At 45.5% G+C, this 24,102-nt stretch overlaps 1 protein-coding gene across 1 annotated transcript in view; it reads right to left on the bottom strand.

Annotated features, from left to right (window-relative positions):
- il1rap (interleukin 1 receptor accessory protein) overlaps positions 1–24,102 on the bottom strand; it is a gene marked incomplete at its 3' end in the record, with an annotated part of 101,705 nt that overhangs the window by 46,262 nt on the left and 31,341 nt on the right. Inside the window, exons 4-5 of the mRNA XM_080731138.1 lie at positions 4,304–4,339; positions 2,347–2,506 (exon numbers count right to left, since the gene is read on the bottom strand). Of these exons, the coding sequence (XP_080587264.1) occupies positions 2,347–2,506; positions 4,304–4,339 (196 nt within the window). The remainder of the gene's footprint in view (positions 1–2,346; positions 2,507–4,303; positions 4,340–24,102) is intronic.

Raw genomic sequence — 24,102 nt, 5'->3', positions numbered from 1 at the left:
CGCACTGTGGAGCACGGCGAGCATGCAGTACGGCCCCGCGCGACAATAGCGATTTCGATCATTATAATGAATAAGCTTCAACAGACTAGTTCACATGAACAATATCAATGTAACTAAGAGTTTCGATTGGGTACATATATTTTAAATGGCCAGAATTACGACAGCGAGCCTATTTAGCAGTGGATTTATAGGCTGGCTGACAGAATTCCTACCCAAGATGCACTGCGCTCTCTCTCTCTGTAACTCTCCTCCGATTTTTTCAGAGGATTAAACTAATTAAAACATGTATTTTTGGGGGCAAACCCCTGTTTTGCAATGTAACTACTGTACTTTGGTCTTCCCTTTTTATTAATTATTAATCACCTAGATGTTTTTCCTTTGGTACTTTAAATAGCAATAATGAGGCTATGAAAAATCTTTTTCCCCCATCCACTTCCACTATAAAAGAATCTGCCATGGTAAATTTGTTCTACCTAGTAACAAGAGCAAAATGGGTCGGGATTGACATACGGTCTATTATCTAATATTGTGACAGTCCTCCTCCCTGCTGACATGGCCTCGCGTGGCCAGGCTTCCTCATCTGTGAAGAGAAAAGCCTGGTTACGACGCGAGGCTGATACGGCATAGAACGGTGCTACTTCCACCGGGAGAATTTCACCGGATGTTAGGGCATTCACATATTGATTTCGAATTATTCGACCTCAAAGTATTCGAATATTCGACAGGACTGGCCAAACTGTCAAATATTAAGTAAGCAAGAGGCGAACATTGTGAAAATAGCAGATCTACATGCTCACAACACCTCGCGTTGTGAGCATGTAGATATGCTATTTTCACAATATTTATCTGTGGAACCGAGTCATCATTAAATGTAATACCTACAATTCTAAGTGCTTGTCAGGGTGGGGTCCCCAGTTCAAATATGTTTATTCTGGGGGTCACGGCCTAAAAAGGTTTGAGAACCCCTGGTATAGCATTAACAAATTCATCCACCAGGGGCATTGACAACTCATTCTTATGACTTCCTATCTAGCCAAGCTTTATAAAGTATATATTTTTTAAAGAGAAAACTAAAAAAAAAAAGAAAAGAAAATAACAGAATATTCGACTTTGGTGAACAACGTCGAATAGTGACTTTGATATTCGAATATTCGGTGAATGCCCTACCGGATGTTATTGTTTTTTCACAGTGTGGTGTATTCCCCGCTGGTGAAAAAACTGTTCTACTTTTCCCGACCCTTTGGTTGCGCTCGTAATAAACAATATCCGAACTAAAACATGGATTCTGACAAAGTTACACCTATTAAGAGCGAGTTAAGAACTTCAATCTATTTAGGTTTGTCTAGGGGGATGTAAACAGACCTGCAATGTGTGACATAACTTCCCTTAACCGCAGCACCTCCACCACTTCAGTTATGCAGCCCACAGTGGATATTAGCGACGTTAAGCAGCGTGTTTCTACAACCGCTACGCGTGGTGGGACTACGGCTGCTATGACGCAATCGCTGTTGCGGTCCAAATCGTTAAGCAACGAGCCGTCGGCGACGGGGTCCCACCCCTTTCACTGAGCGCTTTGGTTCCCATGAAGACGCGTCTATAAAGCAGGCGTTGTAGGCGCAACGTGGGAAGGGACCTTCTGGCGTAGTACAGACGGCTGCTACGGCAGCAGGTTGATCTATTGAGCGCTGATCATTTCTGGTTACCGTTGTCATCTGCCGTTGCCGTAGCGTTGCTTAAGGTCGCTATAGTGTCCAGAGTGCTGCTGACAGGTGCTGTTCCGGCCCGTAGGAGTGCGTGCGGTGACAAATATCACCCTCCCCACCAGCCAATTGTGTTGTATTCAAACCCCTAGAGTAGGTACTTTTCCACTGCGCCTCCCCAGAGCCCTGACCTTGGCATGTTTCTGTTTGACTCGTTGAGTCGGCAGTTATTAAAGAAACTGTACAGGCCTGCGCTTTAAATGGCTTGAAGATGTTATGACACGCCAAAAAAAAGATACATCAGGCTCTCTCTTTGGCTAATATTGTTGTCTCCCCTTGTCCATAATATGAAAACCAGGAAGTCGCCTTACGTGAGAATGTTTTTTACAGGGCCGCCACAAGGCATTTTGGTGCCTGACTCACAACTGGCTGTTGGGTGCCCCCCCCTCGCGACAACGACCCCCTGCGACAACCCCCGTTGATGCTATTTCCTCAACTTTCTGGTCAGTGAGAGTCAGCTCTCTCTCTCTGCCTGTTTCAGAGGGTGTTTACAGACGTGACCTACTGTATCATAATGTAAAGGTGTGACATGACACCTTTAACCAAAAGAAATGACACCGCCTGACAAACCTGTATCCTGACATACCTGTATCCGATTGGCTGCTCCAGGTCCTGGCCAATGGGGACGCGGTACCAGAAGAGGTTGAGGCCGGCGCTCTGGGAGGAGGTGTAGTTGTAGATGGTGGGATGAGAGAAAAGAGGACAAGACAACCAGCCCACCTCCCCCTCCATCACCTTCACTGCACCTGGAACACATGATGGTGGGATGAGAGAAAAGAGGACAAGACAACCAGCCCACCTCCCCCTCCATCACCTTCACTGCACCTGGAACACATGATGGTGGGATGAGAGAAAAGAGGACAAGACAACCAGCCCACCTCCCCCTCCATCACCTTCACTGCACCTGGAACAGATGTTCATAACGCTCTCAGTGTCACTGTCACTCTACAGCAGGGGTCCTCAACCTTTTCAGGCCGCGACCCCCAAAATAATCATATTTTAACTGGGGACCCCCCACCACTCTGACGAGCACTAAGAGTTGAGGCATTACATTTTGTATAACACGGTGCTATTATGAAAATAGTCGATCTACATGCTCACAACGCCTCGCAGAGCATTTTGCATAACACAGTTCTATTGTGAAAATAGCCGATCTACATGCTCACAACGCCTCGCGCTGCGAGGCGTTGTGAGCATGTAGATCTGCTATTTTCACAATTTCCGCCTCTAATATTTGACAATTTGGCCAATGTTTAATTTGTCATTTTAGAGGTATTAAAAAGTCTGTAAAATTGTGACTTTAGAAATGTGCAGATACCTGCTAAACACTTAAACTTTATGAGAATGTTGCACAATAAGTTAATCATCTGGGGACCCCCCAAATTAATTTGGGGACCCCTCCGGGGGTCCCGACCCACAGGTTGAGAACCACTGCTCTACAGTATTGACTTGATAGCAGTGGTCCATCTGGACAGCTGACTGCCCCATGCCCACTCCTAAAGCCCCTATCATAGTAGGCACCGCGGTGATAAGCTATTCACCGCGGTGTAGTCTTTTTAAGTCATAAAACTACAACATTACGGGCTCTATTTTGATCCATGCCTTATGCCTAAACTTCTTTGCCTTTTTTTTACTATTCTGAAAACATTTTTAAATATTTCAAATAGCTGATCTGCAAGCTCACAACGTGCAGATGTAGATCAGCATTTGAAGAATTTAAAAATGTTTTTCAAAACAGTAAAAAAAAAAAGGCAAAGACGTTTAGGCATAAGGCATGGATCAAAATAGAGCCCAACGCCATTACTCGCGGTGAAGAGCTTTCCACCGCGAACCCCGACACATCCTCTGTTTTTACTATCAGACAGATCGGCCCATCACCCCGTTCACTGATTGGTCGATCTAGACCAGCCAGTCACAGTGATAGGACTTCACCGTGACTGACTATGATGGCCTCCACTTGTTTTATCACTTTAGGTGGATACTAGCTTATCACCTAAAATGTGTGGTTATAGGCTCTTCACCCTGGACTCTGATAAGGGCTTAAAGGAGTAGTTCACCCCCAAAATGACTTTTTTTCTATTGATTACGCCATGGAGAGAAATGTGATAACAATAAATGTACCCCATTCACTCCGGATGGTGACCCGTTTCGAAACGGGTCCCCATCCGGAATCAATGGGGGTAAATGTACTCGAATCAAATTGTTGTCTTAGGAATGTGACAAAAAACTAAAAATATTATTGAACTCTACTCTCCATGGCAGGAGTAATCAATAGAAAAAAAGTCATTTTTGAGGTGAACTACTCCTTTAACGTCATCAGTCCATGCATGGAAGACTTCTGTAAGAATAGACTTGTATCTGTAACCATCCTCCTACTGCTGTGCTCCTATGAGAAGGGTCGAGAGGACACTAGCATGCGTGTACCTCAGAGCTCTTAACTTTGTTGTTAAATAAATATGTTGTATTCATTGTCTCTCTGCCTTGTGGAAATTCAATCTCTATACGATATACTATAGTATGATATGAAACATGCTATAACACACCTTCCTCCACCTCCCCCCAGTCATGACACTGAGGCCCTGCAGAGAGAGAGACAGAGAGAGAGAGAGAGAGAGAAATAGAGAGAGAGAGAGAGAGAGAGAGAGAGAGACATTCATAACACATAGGCCACACACAGAAAATCTAGAGATGCCCCCTCAGCCAACTGGTCCGGGAACTCTGTACACAAACACAAGCAGAGCCACCAGACAGATAATTCACTGGACTAAACCAAATTATAAAACAGCAGAAAGAAAGCTACCTGACACATTGGAGAGAAGCAACCCCAAAGCAGAGCAAACTATTTGGCCCTAAACAGAGAATACATCATGGCAGAAATGAGCAAGGTGACCGACCCAAAACAAAGGATATCAAATGGAACCCAACCACCTTAAAAACCATTGTATATATCCCTGCTCTGCCTGCACGTTACTGTGATGCATTTTTTCACCTGTACATATTTTGTTCTGATTGTATTGTATTGTATTGTATTGTATTGTGTACACTTCTGCTTTGACAATGTAAACGTATATTTTCTCATGCCAATAAAGCCCTTTGAATTGAAATTGAAATTGAATTGAGAGAGAGAGAGAGAGAGAGAGAGAGAGAGAGAGAGAGAGAGAGAGAGAGAGAGAGAGAGAGAGAGAGAGAGAGAGTGTGTGTGTGTGTGTGAGAGAGAGAGCCTTAGTAACCAACAGAGTATTACACTTTTAGTGCCTCTTATTTTGTAGTGATCCCGACAGTGAGTTGCCACGAATTCCTTCCATAGGCGTCCACTTTTATTTTGAAGAGCCAGAGTCAAAACGTGCACGTTTGGTGTCACTTGACACACCGACAGACCAGAACATGTCTGGATGTTGTCATCCTTCAGCATGGAGAAAACACTGCTGAGTGCAACCAGCCATTCTCTCACTGTTATGCCCACTACAACTGTGGTTCTCTGCCATCCAAACCTTTTTTGGAGCTGTGTGAAGCACAGGCTCCCTATACGTGGCCGTGTGGGTCTGTCTGTGTGTCTGTCTGTGTGTGTGTCTGTATGTAGCCTGAACTTCCTAAACTTCGGCACGCTACTAGTCCCACAGTTTTGCCACCACACACTCGCGCCATATGTCAAATCGACCGGCTTACTCGGGAATCGTGGGCTAGTAACTTGCTAAGAGAAAGGTTCAATAGTTTAATTGATATTAATTTATTAGTGAATTAATTTTCCCCATTGACTTATAATGGGAATCGCAAAAACTCACATTCAATTATTTGTCTCTCGCAAACCATAGGGGCTAGAGTTTCAAGACTTGGAGAGGAGGTTCATAATGATTTCAAGGATTAAATAAAAAAAAATTGTGTCATTTGGCCGCATGGTGGCGCCATAACACCCCACTTTACGTTTTGGCCTGTACCTCTTGAACCGTAGGTCGGAAAATTAAAAATATTTTTTCCCTGGATTCCTTGGGTCATGACGCATCTCCCCATATAGGCCACGCCCATTTGCGCCATGATAGATTTTCCGCCATCTTGAATTTTCTCCCAAACACACTTTTTGCTCCTTTTCCTACATATTTTCTTCAAATGTCACGAAAATCGGTACACATGATCCACACACACACACACACACACACACACACACACACACACACACACACACACACACACACACACACACACACACACACACACACACACACACACACACACACACACACACACACACACACACACACACACACAGCTCCACTTCACACGGGTGTGATTTTTTTTATTTTTTTTAGATAAAGCAGCTTTTTTTTAGCACAATGAAGGGGACTCTATGGAGGATTTTCGCTGCGTGATGAAGTCATCGCCCAATGGATCCGCGAGTCTGACTCAAGCTCAAGCTTGTAGATCTGCTATTTTTTGAAAAATCGGGAAAATGTGTGCAAATCTTTGAATATATATACAGTATATATTTGTATATATATATATTTTTTTTTTAATACAGTAATGGTCTTTTTCCGTTTCTTTCTTTATTAAAAGGATCTTGGGTCCTTAAATTATGACTTCACTGTCATCTGGCCATGGGACTGCTCCAAAATCATTTGGGGACCTTACTTGACTGAAGAGCAACAACCCTTTGCAGGGAGAACAGAATGTAGTAAATCAAAGTGAAGCAGAGATATTTTGCGCCAGTGTTTGTTGCTCTGGTTTCTTTTAACAAACTGGGATAATCTTCGAATACTTTATGCTTGTGTCGCAAGTCGCAACGTGAATATCGATCTGAAAACAAGGTGTCGCGCGTCGGAGACGAATCGGCTCGGCTGTAACGAGTACTGTGTGCGGCTCGCAGCTGGCTTTGCTGCATGGCTCGCTGCATATCCATGCAGAAAGAGAGAGGCGGCCATCACAGGTCGTGGCACGTCGCGACAAACTCTCTGGAGAGAAGATTACAGTCCTGCAAACGTATTCACATCGATGTTGTTGTGCGTGAATGAAACCCACTGATTTATAACTAGTTGAACTGTTGCAGGCTCAGGCTGTAGTGAGCTGCTGCTGCTCACACACGCACGCACGCACGCACGCACGCACGCACGCACGCACGCGCGCACGCACACGCACACGCGCGTGTGTGTGTGTGTGTGTGTGTGTGTGTACACACACACACACACACACACACACACACACACACACACACACACACACACACACACACACACACACACACACAGACTTAGAGCGCATGCAATGAAGTGAATGAATACAGGTGGAAACGAAAGGTGGAGATATTTTTCCATGTTTTTTGCTCTAGTTTAATATAGCTATATGGTTTCAATGCTTTCCTGTAAATATTCTCTTTTTATTTTTCCTTTTCTTTATTTGAACAACTGGGTAATCACAAAGCAGAGTGTTTTAGTTGAATGAACTGAACTGTGGTTGGGAACAGCATCGCTTCCTTGTTCCTTCCCTTTGTTTGAACAACCGGGGGAATCCCCAACGTTTGATTCTGGAACAGGGATGAACTACTTCTTCTTTGATTCAATATAACCTCTGAAAACTGACCCGATGTTGGTTGGGTTTATTTAATCTGAGTGTGACATCACCCCAGCTCCTCCCCACAGCCACCGGCGGTCTGTCCGTCATTGATTAAAAGCCTTTATCTCTCTATCAAACACAGCTTAGTGGATGTAACCACTAAACGCTGTACAGGAGGGGCCATTAGTATCGCTCTGCCAATTACTGGCAGGCTCGTTAAAACATGCTGGACCGAGCTTCAAGGATATTACACTTTCATTTCATTAAGCGGACGGACGGACGGACGGACGGACAGACAGACGGACGGACAGACGGACCTGGACGGCTGTAAATCTGTTTTAAAGCTGTTGGAACAGTAGCTGAGCTTAAACAAACTCATAAATCACCTACATTAAGATACTCTTAATTACCATTATGATCCCAGCACCTTGAATGAACTCCACAAGATCTTGCTATGGGCCTGGTGTACACGATACACTAGACCAGGGGTCTTCAACGTTTTCAGGACAAGGACCCCTTAGTTGAGAGAGAGATGAAGCAGGGACCCCCACAACCTGTTCATAGATTCCATATAGTTTCATTGTTTGACAGCACGATCATCAGTGTATTTTGGATTCATGTCAATTTGTGTTATTTAACCACTTTAACCGTCAATACTTAATAAACTTGACCTTTCACTCTGTAATTAGTCGTCTCTTTTCCCCCTCTATATCAAAGCTCTTTGCCAAAAATAGCTGATCAACAAGCTCACAACGCCTTGCAGCGCGAGGGGTTGTGAGCTTGTAGATCTGCTATTTTTGGCTAAAGTTCTCAGAATAAGGACACTAGGGTTCAAGTGGTTACTATAACAAAATAAGAAAAATGTTTCCACCACACAAAGATTTGGAGGACCCCCTATAGTAAGTCTGAGGATCCCCTAGGGGTCCCGGACCCCCTGTTGAAGACCCCTGCACTACACCATTAACACATCGGATGCCCACGTGATCTCTGACGTCTTAATTTGCTGGTGCCCATGGCAACGTGTCATTTTACCTACCGGCGAGAGTACTGGCGAGAAAAGTAATCCGAGTAAATGTAATCGGAGTATGTCCTGTTTATTTCGCGAAAATCTTTTCTTTCAGTCAGGACCGTTTTTATCATTTCTAAGCCACAGTGTTTGTGTTACGGCATGTAGAAGAGGCTGCCGTTTTGAGAAAAAATGAAAAAAGGAAGAGAATCCGGAGAAAACAGCACTTTTGTGCAGCCACTAGACAGGAAGTCAACGAGCCACACAGCACGTCCGGGTGACGTAATTGCGCGCTGCATGTTGGGAAATGGAGTTGTTTCATCACCGCGGTAGCCAAGTGCAGTAGCTACAGTACAGTATAGTTTACTGTACAACGCGTCAAACGCGTCGTTGGGCACTCGTAAAGATCAAAGAGATTGACGCGTAGACACCACGTGGGCACCCGATGTGTTAAGATACCCATGTGCCTGACCAAATACTTTATAAACGTTAAGGACGTACACAATTACAACACCAGAGGCAGCGCCACAGATCACGTTCAACCCAGAGTCAACTCAAACAAAGGGTCAAACTCGTTCTTCTGCTATACAACCAAAATGTGGAACGCCTAACCGAAGGCCTTAAAGGAGTGTGGTTCCCCTAGCATCCTTTAAAATCAACCTGAAAAACCACTTACAGGCGGCAGACATTCGCAACTGGTAATAACAAACCTAGCCCAGCATCCCCTGACCCCTCTTTGTATTTACCTACTTTATATATATTTTATTTACTTTTTTTTTAAACTATATCTACTGCATAGTACTGTGTTCTATCCGTCTGTCATTCAATGTTATATGAGATACTTCAATGGTTTCCTGTGTAAATAAGCCAAGTGCTTTCCTAGGATCTCCTTTTAGTTGACCTTGTACCAGTGAACTGTACCGTCATGAAACTGTACCCTTTTCTATGCAAACTTCTAATAAAGTCTTCAATCAATCAATCAATCAATCAATCTAGAACTCTAGATTCAATCTAGAATCAAGAACAATTTGATGCCGGTACGAATTACTCTGCCAGGCTAGTTTGTCCTGTATGGTTTTTAGCTTACTTCTGGCACTAAGCACTTTGACGCACTAGGCACTCTGTTGCGCCAAGCACCTTGTTCTTGTTGTGTTTTGTTCTCCCTGTACTGTTCTGTTGTTGTTATTGTTAGTCTTGTTTTGTTTCTTGTTTTATGTGAGGACAACGGATGAAATTTAGCTCTAAGCTAACTCCGGCTGGTTTACACTGAGATTTGTGTATGTTTGTATTTATTATGCAACATGTCAATGTCAATGTGTCCATTAACTGGTACTGTCCTGTCCAAATAAATAAATAAATAAAGTAAAGTAAAATCAAGCAATCAATCAATCAATCAATCAATCAATCAATCTGTGTAAACAATATACAGGTATGTCCACCAGGGCCCTGCATACCCAAAGTACATGACAAATACCGGTACATCAAATATAAAAGACGGAATTATTCGACTATTTTATTCTGCTTTTATATAATGAAACCCTATTATTAACTCAACCTTTTTTTATTTCAATGACCCCCAGCTTGATTAGCTACAATATGATACGATATAATACAAGTAAAACGGGTATACACGTGTTACAGGCAAGCATTACAGGCAGTGTGACAGGCAAGAGTAACGAGTGACACAATTGCTGCAGGTTTTCACAATAACCGTGACCTGCGGTCACAACTATACTATGTTTTATTCAGACTCGTAATAATGTAACTCTGGGAGTGTACAAACTCCCTCTGTGAGTTATAGAGCTATAAGGATTCTATTTGGCTCATTTTGCAAACTAACTGGCATTTTGATGAACTGTTAAAGTAAGCAGTCAATTAACTAAGGAGTGTGTTTCTCAGACTACAGACTCTGTTGTCCTCTTGAGCGGTGCAAAACATACGACAGATGTTGCCACTTGTCTGCTCCATAGCCACCAGTACTGGGCAGCCAGGCTTATGCTAGCCTGGTTCAGACCCTGAATCGCTAGTCACACCCCTTTACATTTTTGTTTGGGCGATTCAGGGAGTCTGGTGTTGCTCTCACTGAAGAGGTTTTCCTCGTTTGGAAATCCGTATACGGCGAATCAGCGTCTTGTGAGCAGTGTGGTTGGGGTTTTCCCAGAACTCATGTGTGATTCCATGTAACCCAGCGCCGGACCGGACCGCACATTCCCAAACATAAGCATCGCGTCGCCCGTCGCGGTAATATGCGATCGTATCGATCTCGCTATGAAACACCAGTAGCAGACATGTTATGTTGTGTTTGATTACTAGTTTGTAGCGCTCCTATTCTGCCTGTTTCTTTGGTTAACAAGTAGCACTAGCAAGCAACAGGCTAGCCACTAGCCAGCCACATAACAACACTACGTCATCTGCTTTGCTACTGTTGTGTTGGTCAGACGGCAACGCCCATCCCAGAAACTGCTGCAGAGGGAAGCGATTTCAGACTGAATAATGGAGTGAAACGAAATGCAATTCAGTGTCAGGCTAGGCTTATGCATGACCTGACCAGAATTAGGTGCCGGCCACACAGAGCTGGATATTTCTGAAGCTAGACATTTGCTAGACATTTATTTGTGCGGTTGGGGCTTGCAGCCACAAGAAGCTGGATATTTCACCCTGAGAAACTGGATATTTTTGAAACCGGATGAATAAGTGAAGACATTGAAGAATATCCGATTCACTGGATCCGTGTAGCCATGGAACCCGGATATCTCTGAAGACTTTACTGTGTGTGCATGTCCCCCTATGAGGTCTGGGGACTCAGATTATTTTAGACCTAGATATCTTTGTCGTGTGGACCTAGATATGTTTCTATGTGGATGTCTGAAAAACCGGGATATATGAGATATCCATATCCATATAGCCTAGGAGGCCTTAGGGATGGGACGATATGAAAATGTCATATCACGATTATTGTGACAAAAGAAATCGCGATTTACGATATTATTATAATCAAAATCCATTATCCTGGGGCAGAACATTTTCCCAAAAACAGCAGATCTACAGGCTCACAACGCGACGCGTGGTGAGCTTGTAGATCTGCTATTTTTTTTGGCAAAGACAATTGATAGGGAATGAAAAAAAGACTGTATCAAGTACGTATATTATAAGTACCTTTTACCAATAGAGGGTTTAAAGCTATACTGTGTAAGTTGCTCAACTAGTGGTCAGTAGCTCTATAGGAAACCGCGGTCGCGTCCGCGTCTTTCGGACGTTTTTCGTCGCGGACCGGGCCTCACACCCCTGCGTCTGCCTCCACCTCGCCGAGATCTATCTTTAGAGGGGTCCCTGGTTCCTGTGCGTTCAGGCATTCCGGAGAAACGGACTCCTTCACCCGAGAATATGCTGTTGTTTTGTTGAGGCAAGCTACTTCCTGAGAAGTCAGCAAGATGCGCTGTGATTGGCCGGCAGTGTATAACCCTCCCAGTGCATGACGGAGGACGATATCACGATACATTAAATCTCCACGACACGATTATCGTGAGTGTTTTTTATCACGATAATATCGCTTATCGTCCCATCCCTAAACTGAACTGAGCTTCAGGACTGATGGAACAGAATGCTGGGTTTCAGGTGTACGAACACCGTTTTCTTTTGGAGCACCAAATGCCAAGAGGCGTTCAGAGCTGTGCCAATAACCTCAGTACACAAATTGGTAAATCACCGGTAAAAGTATGTGATAAAAGTAATGCAATAGGTTCTGGACCAATAGTATTAAGCTGCCTATATCAACAGTAAAACAACTGGGAACTATTATATAGATTACACTAAAAGCAACATCGTTTAGCGAAATTGACTAAACACATATTTTTTCACATACAAAAATATTTAACGAGTGCAGCGCTGTTGTATAAAATCGATAAAACACACGAGGTCATGTTTTATGGCGGTTATTGGCACGGCCGTGCGGGTCCACAACACTCTGCCTCACGTCGTGCCTACGCACCATAAAACACTCTCCGTCTCATGTGTTATGGCTTCATTCATTAAGGAGGCACTAAAAACCTTAGCATTGGGACACTACGGTAATGGCTGCTGAAAATAAAAACTTTAGCATTGGGACACTACGGTAATGGCTGCTGAAAATAAAAACGTAAGCATTGGGACACTACGGTAATGGCTGTTGAAAATTGGGCTTTTTGCGCTGGATCACAAAGACAACCGGAACAATCAATCCTGACCAAGACCTTGAGCTGCTCCCTGTAATATAGTGATAATAAAATAATATAGGTTCAGGGAGACTTTAAGACTTTCCCATTCCTAATAATGAATTATTGCGACCGAAGGTCGCATTATACCCTGAGAAATATCGTAGCTTCTCTGACTGTCAGTATTGTCTGACTGTCAGTACAGGAAGTGATGTCACGTGATGTCACTTTTATGCCCATACATGGAGATTTCTGATGTCATAAATCCCAGGCCGAAAATGAGAATGTTAGGGTACCCCCTTATGCCCATATATGGAGATCCACAGGCATCAAACGAAGGCCCTAACTCACCAAGGCCCTGCTTGGCATTACTTACGTACGTTTTATGCCCATATATGGAGATTCCTATATTAAGTACATTATTAACTATATTATGTTATCAATATTAAGGACATGTATGGGAATGCCCATATTTGGTAACGTCCATATATGGGCATGTTTTGACATAACATAACTATCATGAAGGGGTTATATGAGTAACTGGTCCCAGGGGGAGGAGAGGGTGGGGGTGGGGGTGGGGGTGGGGGTGGAGGAGGTGGGATGATGAATGTTGCAGGAGTTTTTAATGGAAAGACTAATACCGTAGCAGGGAAAATGTGACAGGGCAATTACACACACGCGCGCACGCATAAGCGCATGCACGCACGCACACACACACACACACACACACACGCATGCACACACACACGCACGCATGCACACACAGAGCAGTCGACCTCCATGCTAATTAATCTCCTGCAGACCCTGAAGTCTTCCTCCAAACGTCTCAACATGCAGCAGCTCCTCTAGCATGGAGAGGAGCTGCAGCACTGGGGTTTACTGACTGCTACTGGCTTCTAAAGCCCCTATCAGAGTCTGCGGTGAAGAGCCTGCCACCGCAAATGTATAATCCACCTAAAGTGAGAAAACAAGTGGAGGCTATCACAGTCAGTCACGGTGAAGTCCTATCACTGTGACTGACTGGTCTAGATCGACTAATCAGTGAACGGGGTGATGGGCCGATCTGTCTGATAGTAAAAACAGAGAGATGTATCGGGGTTCGCGGTGGAAAGCTCTTCACCGCGAGTAATGACGTAATGTTGTAGTTTTATGACTTAAAAAGACTACACCGCGGTGCCTACTATGATAGGGGCTTTAGGTGTTTCACAGGCTTCTAGTGAGTTCTACTGGCTTCTAGTGAGTTATAGTGGGTTCTAGTGAGTTCTACTGGGTTCTAGTGTGTCCATAAGTCCATCATGATTATTAATGTTATGTCTGTTTGTGGTAAATGGTGCTTTTATCCAAGGCGCTTTACATGGATCGTGCATTACATTCACCCATTCACACACACATTCATACACCGATGGCAGAGGAAACCATGCAAGGCACCAACAACCTGCTCACCGGGAGCAACTAGTGGTTCAGAGTCTTGCTCAAGGACACTTCAACACTGGGGGAGTCCAAGATCGAACTGCCCTTTCCTTCTCCAAGGCACCTTCCCCCATTCGGTTACTGTCTGTACACGAGTGCTTCTACTGCAGCCGTGCTGGTGGCTATGCTAGCGATACTTTTCAGTTCTACTCTTGAGTCACACGTGGATTATTTGAGGGGACATTTATGTCAACGGATCGCGCACGCGAAACGCACGGGGACATGATGCGTCAGCCGAATCTCCCACTCTAAGCCAATGCAGATTGAGTTTTTCACTGGGAACTGGGGTGAGTAAAACAACGGGGGATCGCGGAATGGTAATGGGGGATGAAGACCACGTGATATAGATGAAGACCACGTGATATGTCTGGTAAAATGAATGCGGTTCAGATCATAATATAATAATAGAAATTTCACGGCTAATCTACCAACAACCATTCTATTTCGGACGGCAAAGTGTTAAGCATTCTCCTTGTTCAAAATATGGATTAATTCATGGACCGGATCACAGATGCAGCGTGCAGGCTACCCTACTCGAGGTAGCGAGTCATTCACATCCAGTATCTTTTAGACACTTTGCCATTACATTACTCACGCAACTTTTCAGAGTTATGAAAGATGCTGTGCAGGCAGCAGACAGCCTGCCTTGTGTGTGGCTGCGTGCAGCCATGCACACTCACTGCAGGTCACCACGACCACTGGCCACAGCGCGCACCAGTCAGACTGTGACACAGACAGTCATGCTCCGCACATCAACCAAGGGAATGCTTAATGTGCTTGTTAAAAAGTAAAACAATTTTAAGACATGATAGTAATATGGGTGCAGGAAGGATGTAAATGTTTAATAAAGTTAATATCTCAATAATTAAAAAAAAGAAAAAAAAATATATATATTTATAATTTTTATCCCATGGTTTTTGCAACCCATTTTCTCAGCCAGTGCCAACTACCTAACCTGTAGCCCTGGTTTCCGTTCTCCCCCTGCCGCGCCAGGGGAATTGGGGAGCACCTGGCTGGCTAGGGGGAGGTAGTATAGAAACCAGGACTACTGCATGTTTTTGTGAGGGCATGTACCCTAGGACTAGGAGACACGGGGAGAACATGCAAACTCCACACAGAAAGGCCCTATCGCCAACCCCACCTAGGGTGTGGGCGCTGATGACGCGGAGGGAGGAACACACCGCCAGCGCCCACAGCGTCCCCCGGCGGGAATCGAACCCAGGACCTTCCAATTGTGAGGCGAAGCGCTAACCACTGCGCCACCGTGCCCTGCATTAAAAATATATTTAATAGAATAACCGAATTGTATTTTCAAAACAAATAGTGGTTTACACACTGGATACCCGGATACACGCGCACATCCCTACTAATGACGGTATCTCTACCCCCGAGCCACTGCCGCCCCACAACAAGTCAGGAGCGCTGACCGTGAGTCACTACAGACCAGTGAGTGTCCGTGTGAGTCACAGCTTCTCTGACTCTAATCTCAAATACCCGGAACGCGCCCGAGTCGCGTTAGATTTGAACCACTTTAACCATTATTGTATGCTTTAACCTTAGAAAAATAGCAGATATACAAGCTCACAGCACGGCACCGAGTGCCGCGCTGCGAGCTTGTAGATCTGCTATTTTTGAAAAATCGTGAAAAACGTGTGAAAGTCTTTCAATATCTTTGACCCGATCTTTGACCCAACTTCTAAATCCTTCTTCTAAATCAGTGGTTCTCAAACTTTTTCCATGTCAAGGACACCCAAAATTACATTTATTCGGCCACGGACCCCCCATCTCAAAATATGTTGTTCCAGGGACCCCCCAGAAGTAGAGATTTGAGTTACAAAAGTCTGCTTTGAAAAATATATATTGAAAGATTTCACGATTTTTCAAAAATAGCAGATCTACAAGCTCGCAGCGCGGCACTCGGTGCCGCGCTGTGAGCTTGTATATCTGCTATTTTTCAATTGTTAAAGCATTCAATAATTGTAGGGCTAAATAGGTTCTAATGTAGCTCACCAGTAACAGCTAACGCCCCTGGATAGCAGGCCTATGACTTCCAGGATAATTGTCCTGGAGTTGCAGGCAAATTCAATCGAAGGAGTTCAGAGGTGGGAATATACCATGGGAATACCGTAACTGAATGGAATCCTGCTATTTATACAGGATAGGGGGATTAGCCAAGCCAAGCTGAAGAAAGCCTTAAAGGAGTAGTTCACCCCCAAAATGACCTTTTTTCTATTGATTACTCAGGCCATGGAGAGTAGAATTCAATAATATTTTTTGTTTTTTGTCCCAAAAATTTGATTCGAGTAAATTTACCCCCATTGATTCCGGATGGGGACCCCGTTTAGAAACGGGTCCCCATCCGGAACGAATGGGGGTAAATTTATTGTTATCACATTTTTGTCTTAGGAATGTGACAAAAAAACAAAAAATATTATTGAACTCAATTCTCCATGGCGTGAGTAATCAATAGAAAAAAAGGTCATTTTGGGGGTGAACTACTCCTTTAATGTTTCTAGCTTATCTGATTTCTAAAGCAGGGGTTTTCAAAGTGGGTGACGGGACACCCAGGGGTGCCGTGAAGGCAGTCCAGGGGTGCCGCGAGATAATTTGATAATATTTGGAATTTATTTGGACACTTGAAAACATATTTAGTATCATTTTAAACTTGAAGTACAAAGTTATTTTCAGTCAAAAATGGCTATTATCTCAACGTTTTCCTCGCAACATAATCACTAAAATATCGTCACTGACGGGCAGAAACCTCGTATCTCCAAGTTTCAAATGTGTACGTCTTTTGGTAAAGCAAAGCCCTGCTTCATCATACAAGACTGTCACACAAAACTGTCATAGATACAAGACTGTCGCACACAACGCCTCGTTGTGTGCTTGTAGATCTGCTGTTTTCACTAGTTTAGTACATTAACTCTATCAACGCTTTGAACGTTCCCGTTCGCCCCATTTTTGACGGCGGCGGAACGCCAATTGTACGTTCTTTGGCTCGTTCTTTTGTACCTTGGTTTGATGTCTGTAACCTGATGAGGGGTCGCGCGGGTGTGTACCGTTGAAACAGCTCCCGTAAAAGTACTCTCAAAATCCCACTGGACGTTAGCATCAATGGAGTAACAAAACACTTCCATGTGTTTTTCTCTGGATCTATTGCTCTGTAGCGACTGCGCAGCCTTGAGCAGCCTTGACAAGCGAGAGCCTATCTGAGACCATTTTCACATTAATTCTTGCATGAGGCTGCCCCCTACTGCTGGTAGAGCCACGGTACACCTCTTTAAGAGAAAAAAAAAAAAAAATGAATACATCTTTGTCTATATCATCGCAAAGGTAAGGTGCTTTTGCTGGCACAAAACCCAATAATAAATAACAACATCTGGCAGGGAAAAAGTTAATAGATGATAAATACAAAACCAATGGTTTTGGACATACAAGGTTTCCACCCGACAACGACGATATGCTATAAATACAAGGTGGTGGGAGTGAAAATTATAATGTAGGGGTGCTTCGGATTAAAAACAATATTCATGGGGTGACCTGAGACAAAAAGGTTTGGGAACCCCTGATCTAAAGAGGGTCTCCATGAATATCAAAATTGGAGGAACTGTACACAGCAACATTGATTTCACAGAGCGTGTGTACTGTATACTAGTAAGACACCTGAGGGTGGCCTCAGGGTGACCTCAGGGTGACATGCGACCTCGCCCTAAAGGCTTGACCATCTTGGCCAACCACAGCGTTTCTCTGACGATTCTAGTTGTTGTCATTCTGGGGGGAGTTTGTTCATGTTTTTGTGAGGGTATCAACCCTAGGAGACACAGGGAGAACATGCAAACTCGACACAGAAAGGCCCTATCGCCAACCCCACCTAGGGTGTGAGCGATAGGGCCTAAACATGGAGATGTGGAGAACACTATTATGGAGATAGTCCAGTCCATCATGTCATATGGGACTACCATCATAGACAGTAGCCATTGTTAGGCCGGAGTCAATGGCTGTCTGTCTGTCTGACTGTCTGTACAGGAAGTGATGTCACATGACATACTTTTTATGCCCATATATGAGTCATTCTGTACCACATCTCCATGTTTAGGCCAAACAGGTTCGCTCCATTTCTCCATGTATAGGTCCAAATGCCCAACGTCGAGCTTGACAAGGAGGATACCGCACATTGTACCTCATCCACCCTTTCTTCTCTCTCCTTTTGGTATCTTTATCCTCCTCCTCCTTTTTTTCTTTTTTATTCTTCTCTTTTTTTCACAGCCGCCCCCATATTTACTTTAGAAAATATATATTAAATTCTAAGAACGTTTCGAGTACCAGTTTGATACAAGAGCGAATAAGCGCTACACTTCTGGAATCCTGTACGTCGACTTAAAGTCGGATCCAGGCCTAATAACTAGCCTAATCCAGCCGCCCTGTTGCCACCTCCTTTTTTTTCTTTTTTATTCTTCTCCAGCCGCCCTGTTGCCACCTCCTTTTTTTTCTTTTTTATTCTTCTCTTTTTTTGTCTTTCTTAGTCTTGTGTATCCTTCTCTTTTGGCTACTGTCTATGACGGTAGTCCCATATGACATGATGGACTGGACTATCTCCATATATAGTGTTATCCACATTTCGTGTAGCCACCCCGTACAGGAAGTGATGTCACAACTCGCTGACATCACACTGACATCACTCCTGTACAGAAGGAAGGTTACAGAAGGAAGGTTACGGAAGGAAGGAAGGAAGGAAGGAAGGAAGGAAGGAAGGAAGGAAGGTCACTCAAGCGACACGGTTTTTCAGAGTATATGCGACCTTCGGTCGCAATAAGCAGCACACAATCATGTGTGCCTTTTGCAGCTTGTCCTTGAGGTAAACAATGTGTTTGCTTGGTCACTGGTGATGAACACAGAGCATGTAGTGGTCAGTCTGCATTGGTACACTATAGACAGAACCATGCAGTAATTTGACAAAAGGTCAAATGGTGGCGTGTACTGTACATTCAACCCAAACTGGTTCTGCCACTGCAGGGTAAGGCGCTGTTCAGACGACACCGTTTTATATGAAAACTGCAAAATAAAATGTCAGTTTGTGGGTTGAAAACGCAACAATGCGATAAATAGCAACTACTGGTTTAGAACAAGGGACTTACTTCAACAGGGGGTCCGGGACCCTAGGGGGTCCTCAGAGTTAACTATAATCTTTGTGTGGTAGAAACTTTTTTCTTACTTTTTTTATATTAACCACTTGAACCCTAGTGTCCTTATTCTGAGAACTTTAACCAGAAATAGCACGACTAATTACAGAGTGAAAGGTCAAGTTTATTAAGTATTGACGGTTCAAGTGGTTAAATATCTGAAAACACAAATTGACATGAATCCAAAATACACCGATGATTGTGCTGTCAAACAATGAAACTACAGTATATGGCATCTATTAACAGTTTGTGGGGGTCCCTGCTTCATCTCTCTCTGAACTGAAAACGTTGAAGATCCCTGGTTTAGAACAATCGCAATCGCCATTGATTTCGGATGGGGAACCCAAATGCATTTGGGGGTGAACTACTCCTTTAATAAGTCATAAAACCCATAATGTGAAGGCCATAGCCGTGCCAGCGCAGGTGCCCTCCATGCTGTGGTCCTCAGCAGCTCTGGTACGTCACTGCCAACCATCAGCAGAATGATGCCAGCTCTGGTACGTCACTGCCAACCATCAGCAGAATGATGCCAGCTCTGGTACGTCACTGCCAACCATCAGCAGAATGATGCCAGCTCTGGTACGTCACTGCTAACCATCAGCAGAATGATGCTAGCTCTGGTACGTCACTGCCAACCATCAGCAGAATGATGCCAGCTCTGGTACGTCACTGCCAACCATCAGCAGAATGATGCCAGCTCTGGTACGTCACTGCCAACCATCAGCAGAATGATGCCAGCTCTGGTACGTCACTGCCAACCATCAGCAGAATGATGCCAGCTCTGGTACGTCACTGTCAACCATCAGCAGAATGATGCCAGCTCTGGTACGTCACTGCCAACCATCAGCAGAACGATGCCAGCTCTGGTACGTCACTGTCAACCATCAGCAGAATGATGCCAGCTCTGGTACGTCACTGTCAACCATCAGCAGAATGATGCTAGCTCTGGTACGTCACTGTCAACCATCAGCAGAATGATGCCAACTCTGGTACGTCACTGTCAACCATCAGCAGAACGATGCTAGCTCTGGTACGTCACTGCCAACCATCAGCAGAATGATGCTAGCTCTGGTACGTCACTGTCAACCATCAGCAGAATGATGCCAACTCTGGTACGTCACTGCTAACCATCAGCAGAATGATGCCAACTCTGGTACGTCACTGTCAACCATCAGCAGAATGATGCCAACTCTGGTACGTCACTGCTAACCATCAGCAGAATGATGCCAACTCTGGTACGTCACTGTCAACCATCAGCAGAACGATGCTAGCTCTGGTACGTCACTGTCAACCATCAGCAGAACGATGCCAGCTCTGGTACGTCACTGCCAACCATCAGCAGAACGATGCCAGCTCTGGTACGTCACTGCCAACCATCAGCAGAATGATGCCAGCTCTGGTACGTCACTGTCAACCATCAGCAGAACGATGCCAGCTCTGGTACGTCACTGTCAACCATCAGCAGAATGATGCTAGCTCTGGTACGTCACTGCCAACCATCAGCAGAATGATGCTAGCTCTGATACGTCACTGCCAACCATCAGCAGAACGATGCCAGCTCTGGTACGTCACTGCCAACCATCAGCAGAATGATGCCAACTCTGGTACGTCACTGCCAACCATCAGCAGAATGATGCTAGCTCTGGTACGTCACTGCCAACCATCAGCAGAATGATGCTAGCTCTGGTACGTCACTGCCAACCATCAGCAGAATGATGCCAGCTCTGGTACGTCACTGCCAACCATCAGCAGAATGATGCCAGCTCTGATACGTCACTGCCAACCATCAGCAGAATGATGCCAGCTCTGGTACGTCACTGCCAACCATCAGCAGAACGATGCTAGCTCTGGTACGTCACTGCCAACCATCAGCAGAATGATGCCAGCTCTGGTACGTCACTGCCAACCATCAGCAGAATGATGCCAGCTCTGGTACGTCACTGCTAACCATCAGCAGAATGATGTCAGCTCTGGTACGTCACTGTCAACCATCAGCAGAACGATGCCAGCTCTGGTACGTCACTGTCAACCATCAGCAGAATGATGCCAGCTCTGGTACGTCACTGCCAACCATCAGCAGAATGATGCCAGCTCTGGTACGTCACTGCCAACCATCAGCAGAATGATGCCAGCTCTGGTACGTCACTGTCAACCATCAGCAGAATGATGCCAGCTCTGGTACGTCACTGCCAACCATCAGCAGAATGATGCCAGCTCTGGTACGTCACTGTCAACCATCAGCAGAATGATGCCAGCTCTGGTACGTCACTGCCAACCATCAGCAGAACGATGCCAGCTCTGGTACGTCACTGCCAACCATCAGCAGAATGATGCCAGCTCTGGTACGTCACTGCCAACCATCAGCAGAATGATGCCAGCTCTGGTACGTCACTGTCAACCATCAGCAGAATGATGCCAGCTCTGGTACGTCACTGCCAACCATCAGCAGAATGATGCCAGCTCTGATACGTCACTGCCAACCATCAGCAGAATGATGCCAGCTCTGGTACGTCACTGCCAACCATCAGCAGAATGATGCCAGCTCTGGTACGTCACTGCCAACCATCAGCAGAATGATGCTAGCTCTGGTACGTCACTGCCAACCATCAGCAGAATGATGCTAGCTCTGGTACATCACTGCCAACCATCAGCAGAATGATGCCAGCTCTGGTACGTCACTGCCAACCATCAGCAGAACGATGCCAGCTCTGGTACGTCACTGCCAACCATCAGCAGAATGATGCCAGCTCTGATACGTCACTGCCAACCATCAGCAGAATGATGCTAGCTCTGGTACGTCACTGCCAACCATCAGCAGAACGATGCTAGCTCTGGTACGTCACTGCCAACCATCAGCAGAACGATGCCAGCTCTGGTACGTCACTGCCAACCATCAGCAGAATGATGCCAGCTCTGGTACGTCACTGCCAACCATCAGCAGAATGATGCTAGCTCTGGTACGTCACTGCCAACCATCAGCAGAATGATGCTAGCTCTGGTACGTCACTGTCAACCATCAGCAGAATGATGCCAACTCTGGTACGTCACTGCCAACCATCAGCAGAATGATGCCAGCTCTGGTACGTCACTGCCAACCATCAGCAGAATGATGCTAGCTCTGGTACGTCACTGTCAACCATCAGCAGAATGATGCCAACTCTGGTACGTCACTGTCAACCATCAGCAGAATGATGCCAACTCTGGTACGTCACTGCCAACCATCAGCAGAATGATGCCAACTCTGGTACGTCACTGCCAACCATCAGCAGAACGATGCTAGCTCTGGTACGTCACTGTCAACCATCAGCAGAATGATGCCAGCTCTGGTACGTCACTGTCAACCATCAGCAGAATGATGCCAACTCTGGTACGTCACTGCCAACCATCAGCAGAATGATGCCAACTCTGGTACGTCACTGTCAACCATCAGCAGAATGATGCCAACTCTGGTACGTCACTGTCAACCATCAGCAGAATGATGCCAACTCTGGTACGTCACTGCCAACCATCAGCAGAATGATGCCAGCTCTGGTACGTCACTGCCAACCATCAGCAGAATGATGCCAGCTCTGATACGTCACTGCCAACCATCAGCAGAATGATGCCAGCTCTGGTACGTCACTGCCAACCATCAGCAGAATGATGCCAGCTCTGGTACGTCACTGCCAACCATCAGCAGGACGATGCTAGCTCTGGTACGTCACTGCCAACCATCAGCAGAATGATGCCAGCTCTGGTACGTCACTGCCAACCATCAGCAGAACGATGCCAGCTCTGGTACGTCACTGCCAACCATCAGCAGAACGATGCCAGCTCTGGTACGTCACTGCCAACCATCAGCAGAATGATGCCAGCCCTGGTACGTCACTGCCAACCATCAGCAGAATGATGCCAGCCCTGGTACGTCACTGTCAACCATCAGCAGAATGATGCCAGCTCTGGTACGTCACTGCCAACCATCAGCAGAACGATGCCAGCTCTGGTACGTCACTGCCAACCATCAGCAGAATGATGCCAGCTCTGGTACGTCACTGCCAACCATCAGCAGAATGATGCCAGCTCTGGTACGTCACTGCCAACCATCAGCAGAACGATGCCAGCTCTGGTACGTCACTGCCAACCATCAGCAGAACGATGCCAGCTCTGGTACGTCACTGCCAACCATCAGCAGAACGATGCCAGCTCTGGTACGTCACTGCCAACCATCAGCAGAATGATGCCAGCTCTGGTACGTCACTGCTAACCATCAGCAGAATGATGCTAGCTCTGGTACGTCACTGCCAACCATCAGCAGAATGATGCTAGCTCTGGTACGTCACTGCCAACCATCAGCAGAATGATGCTAGCTCTGGTACGTCACTGCCAACCATCAGCAGAACGATGCCAGCTCTGGTACGTCACTGCCAACCATCAGCAGAACGATGCCAGCTCTGGTACGTCACTGCCAACCATCAGCAGAACGATGCCAGCTCTGGTACGTCACTGCCAACCATCAGCAGAACGATGCCAGCTCTGGTACGTCACTGCCAACCATCAGCAGAATGATGCCAGCTCTGGTACGTCACTGTCAACCATCAGCAGAATGATGCTAGCTCTGGTACGTCACTGCCAACCATCAGCAGAATGATGCTAGCTCTGGTACGTCACTGTCAACCATCAGCAGAACGATGCCAGCTCTGGTACGTCACTGTCAACCATCAGCAGAATGATGCTAGCTCTGGTACGTCACTGTCAACCATCAGCAGAACGATGCTAGCTCTGGTACGTCACTGCCAACCATCAGCAGAATGATGCTAGCTCTGGTACGTCACTGTCAACCATCAGCAGAACGATGCCAGCTCTGGTACGTCACTGCCAACCATCAGCAGAATGATACCAGCTCTGGTACGTCACTGTCAACCATCAGCAGAATGATGCCAGCTCTGGTACGTCACTGCCAACCATCAGCAGAATGA

Source organism: Nannobrachium achirus, assembly GCF_963921795.1.
Source record: "Nannobrachium achirus genome assembly, chromosome: 8".
Taxonomy (NCBI): domain Eukaryota; kingdom Metazoa; phylum Chordata; class Actinopteri; order Myctophiformes; family Myctophidae; genus Nannobrachium; species Nannobrachium achirus.
Note: the sequence above shows the minus strand (reverse complement) of the source record. Positions and strands in the feature narration are given on the sequence as shown.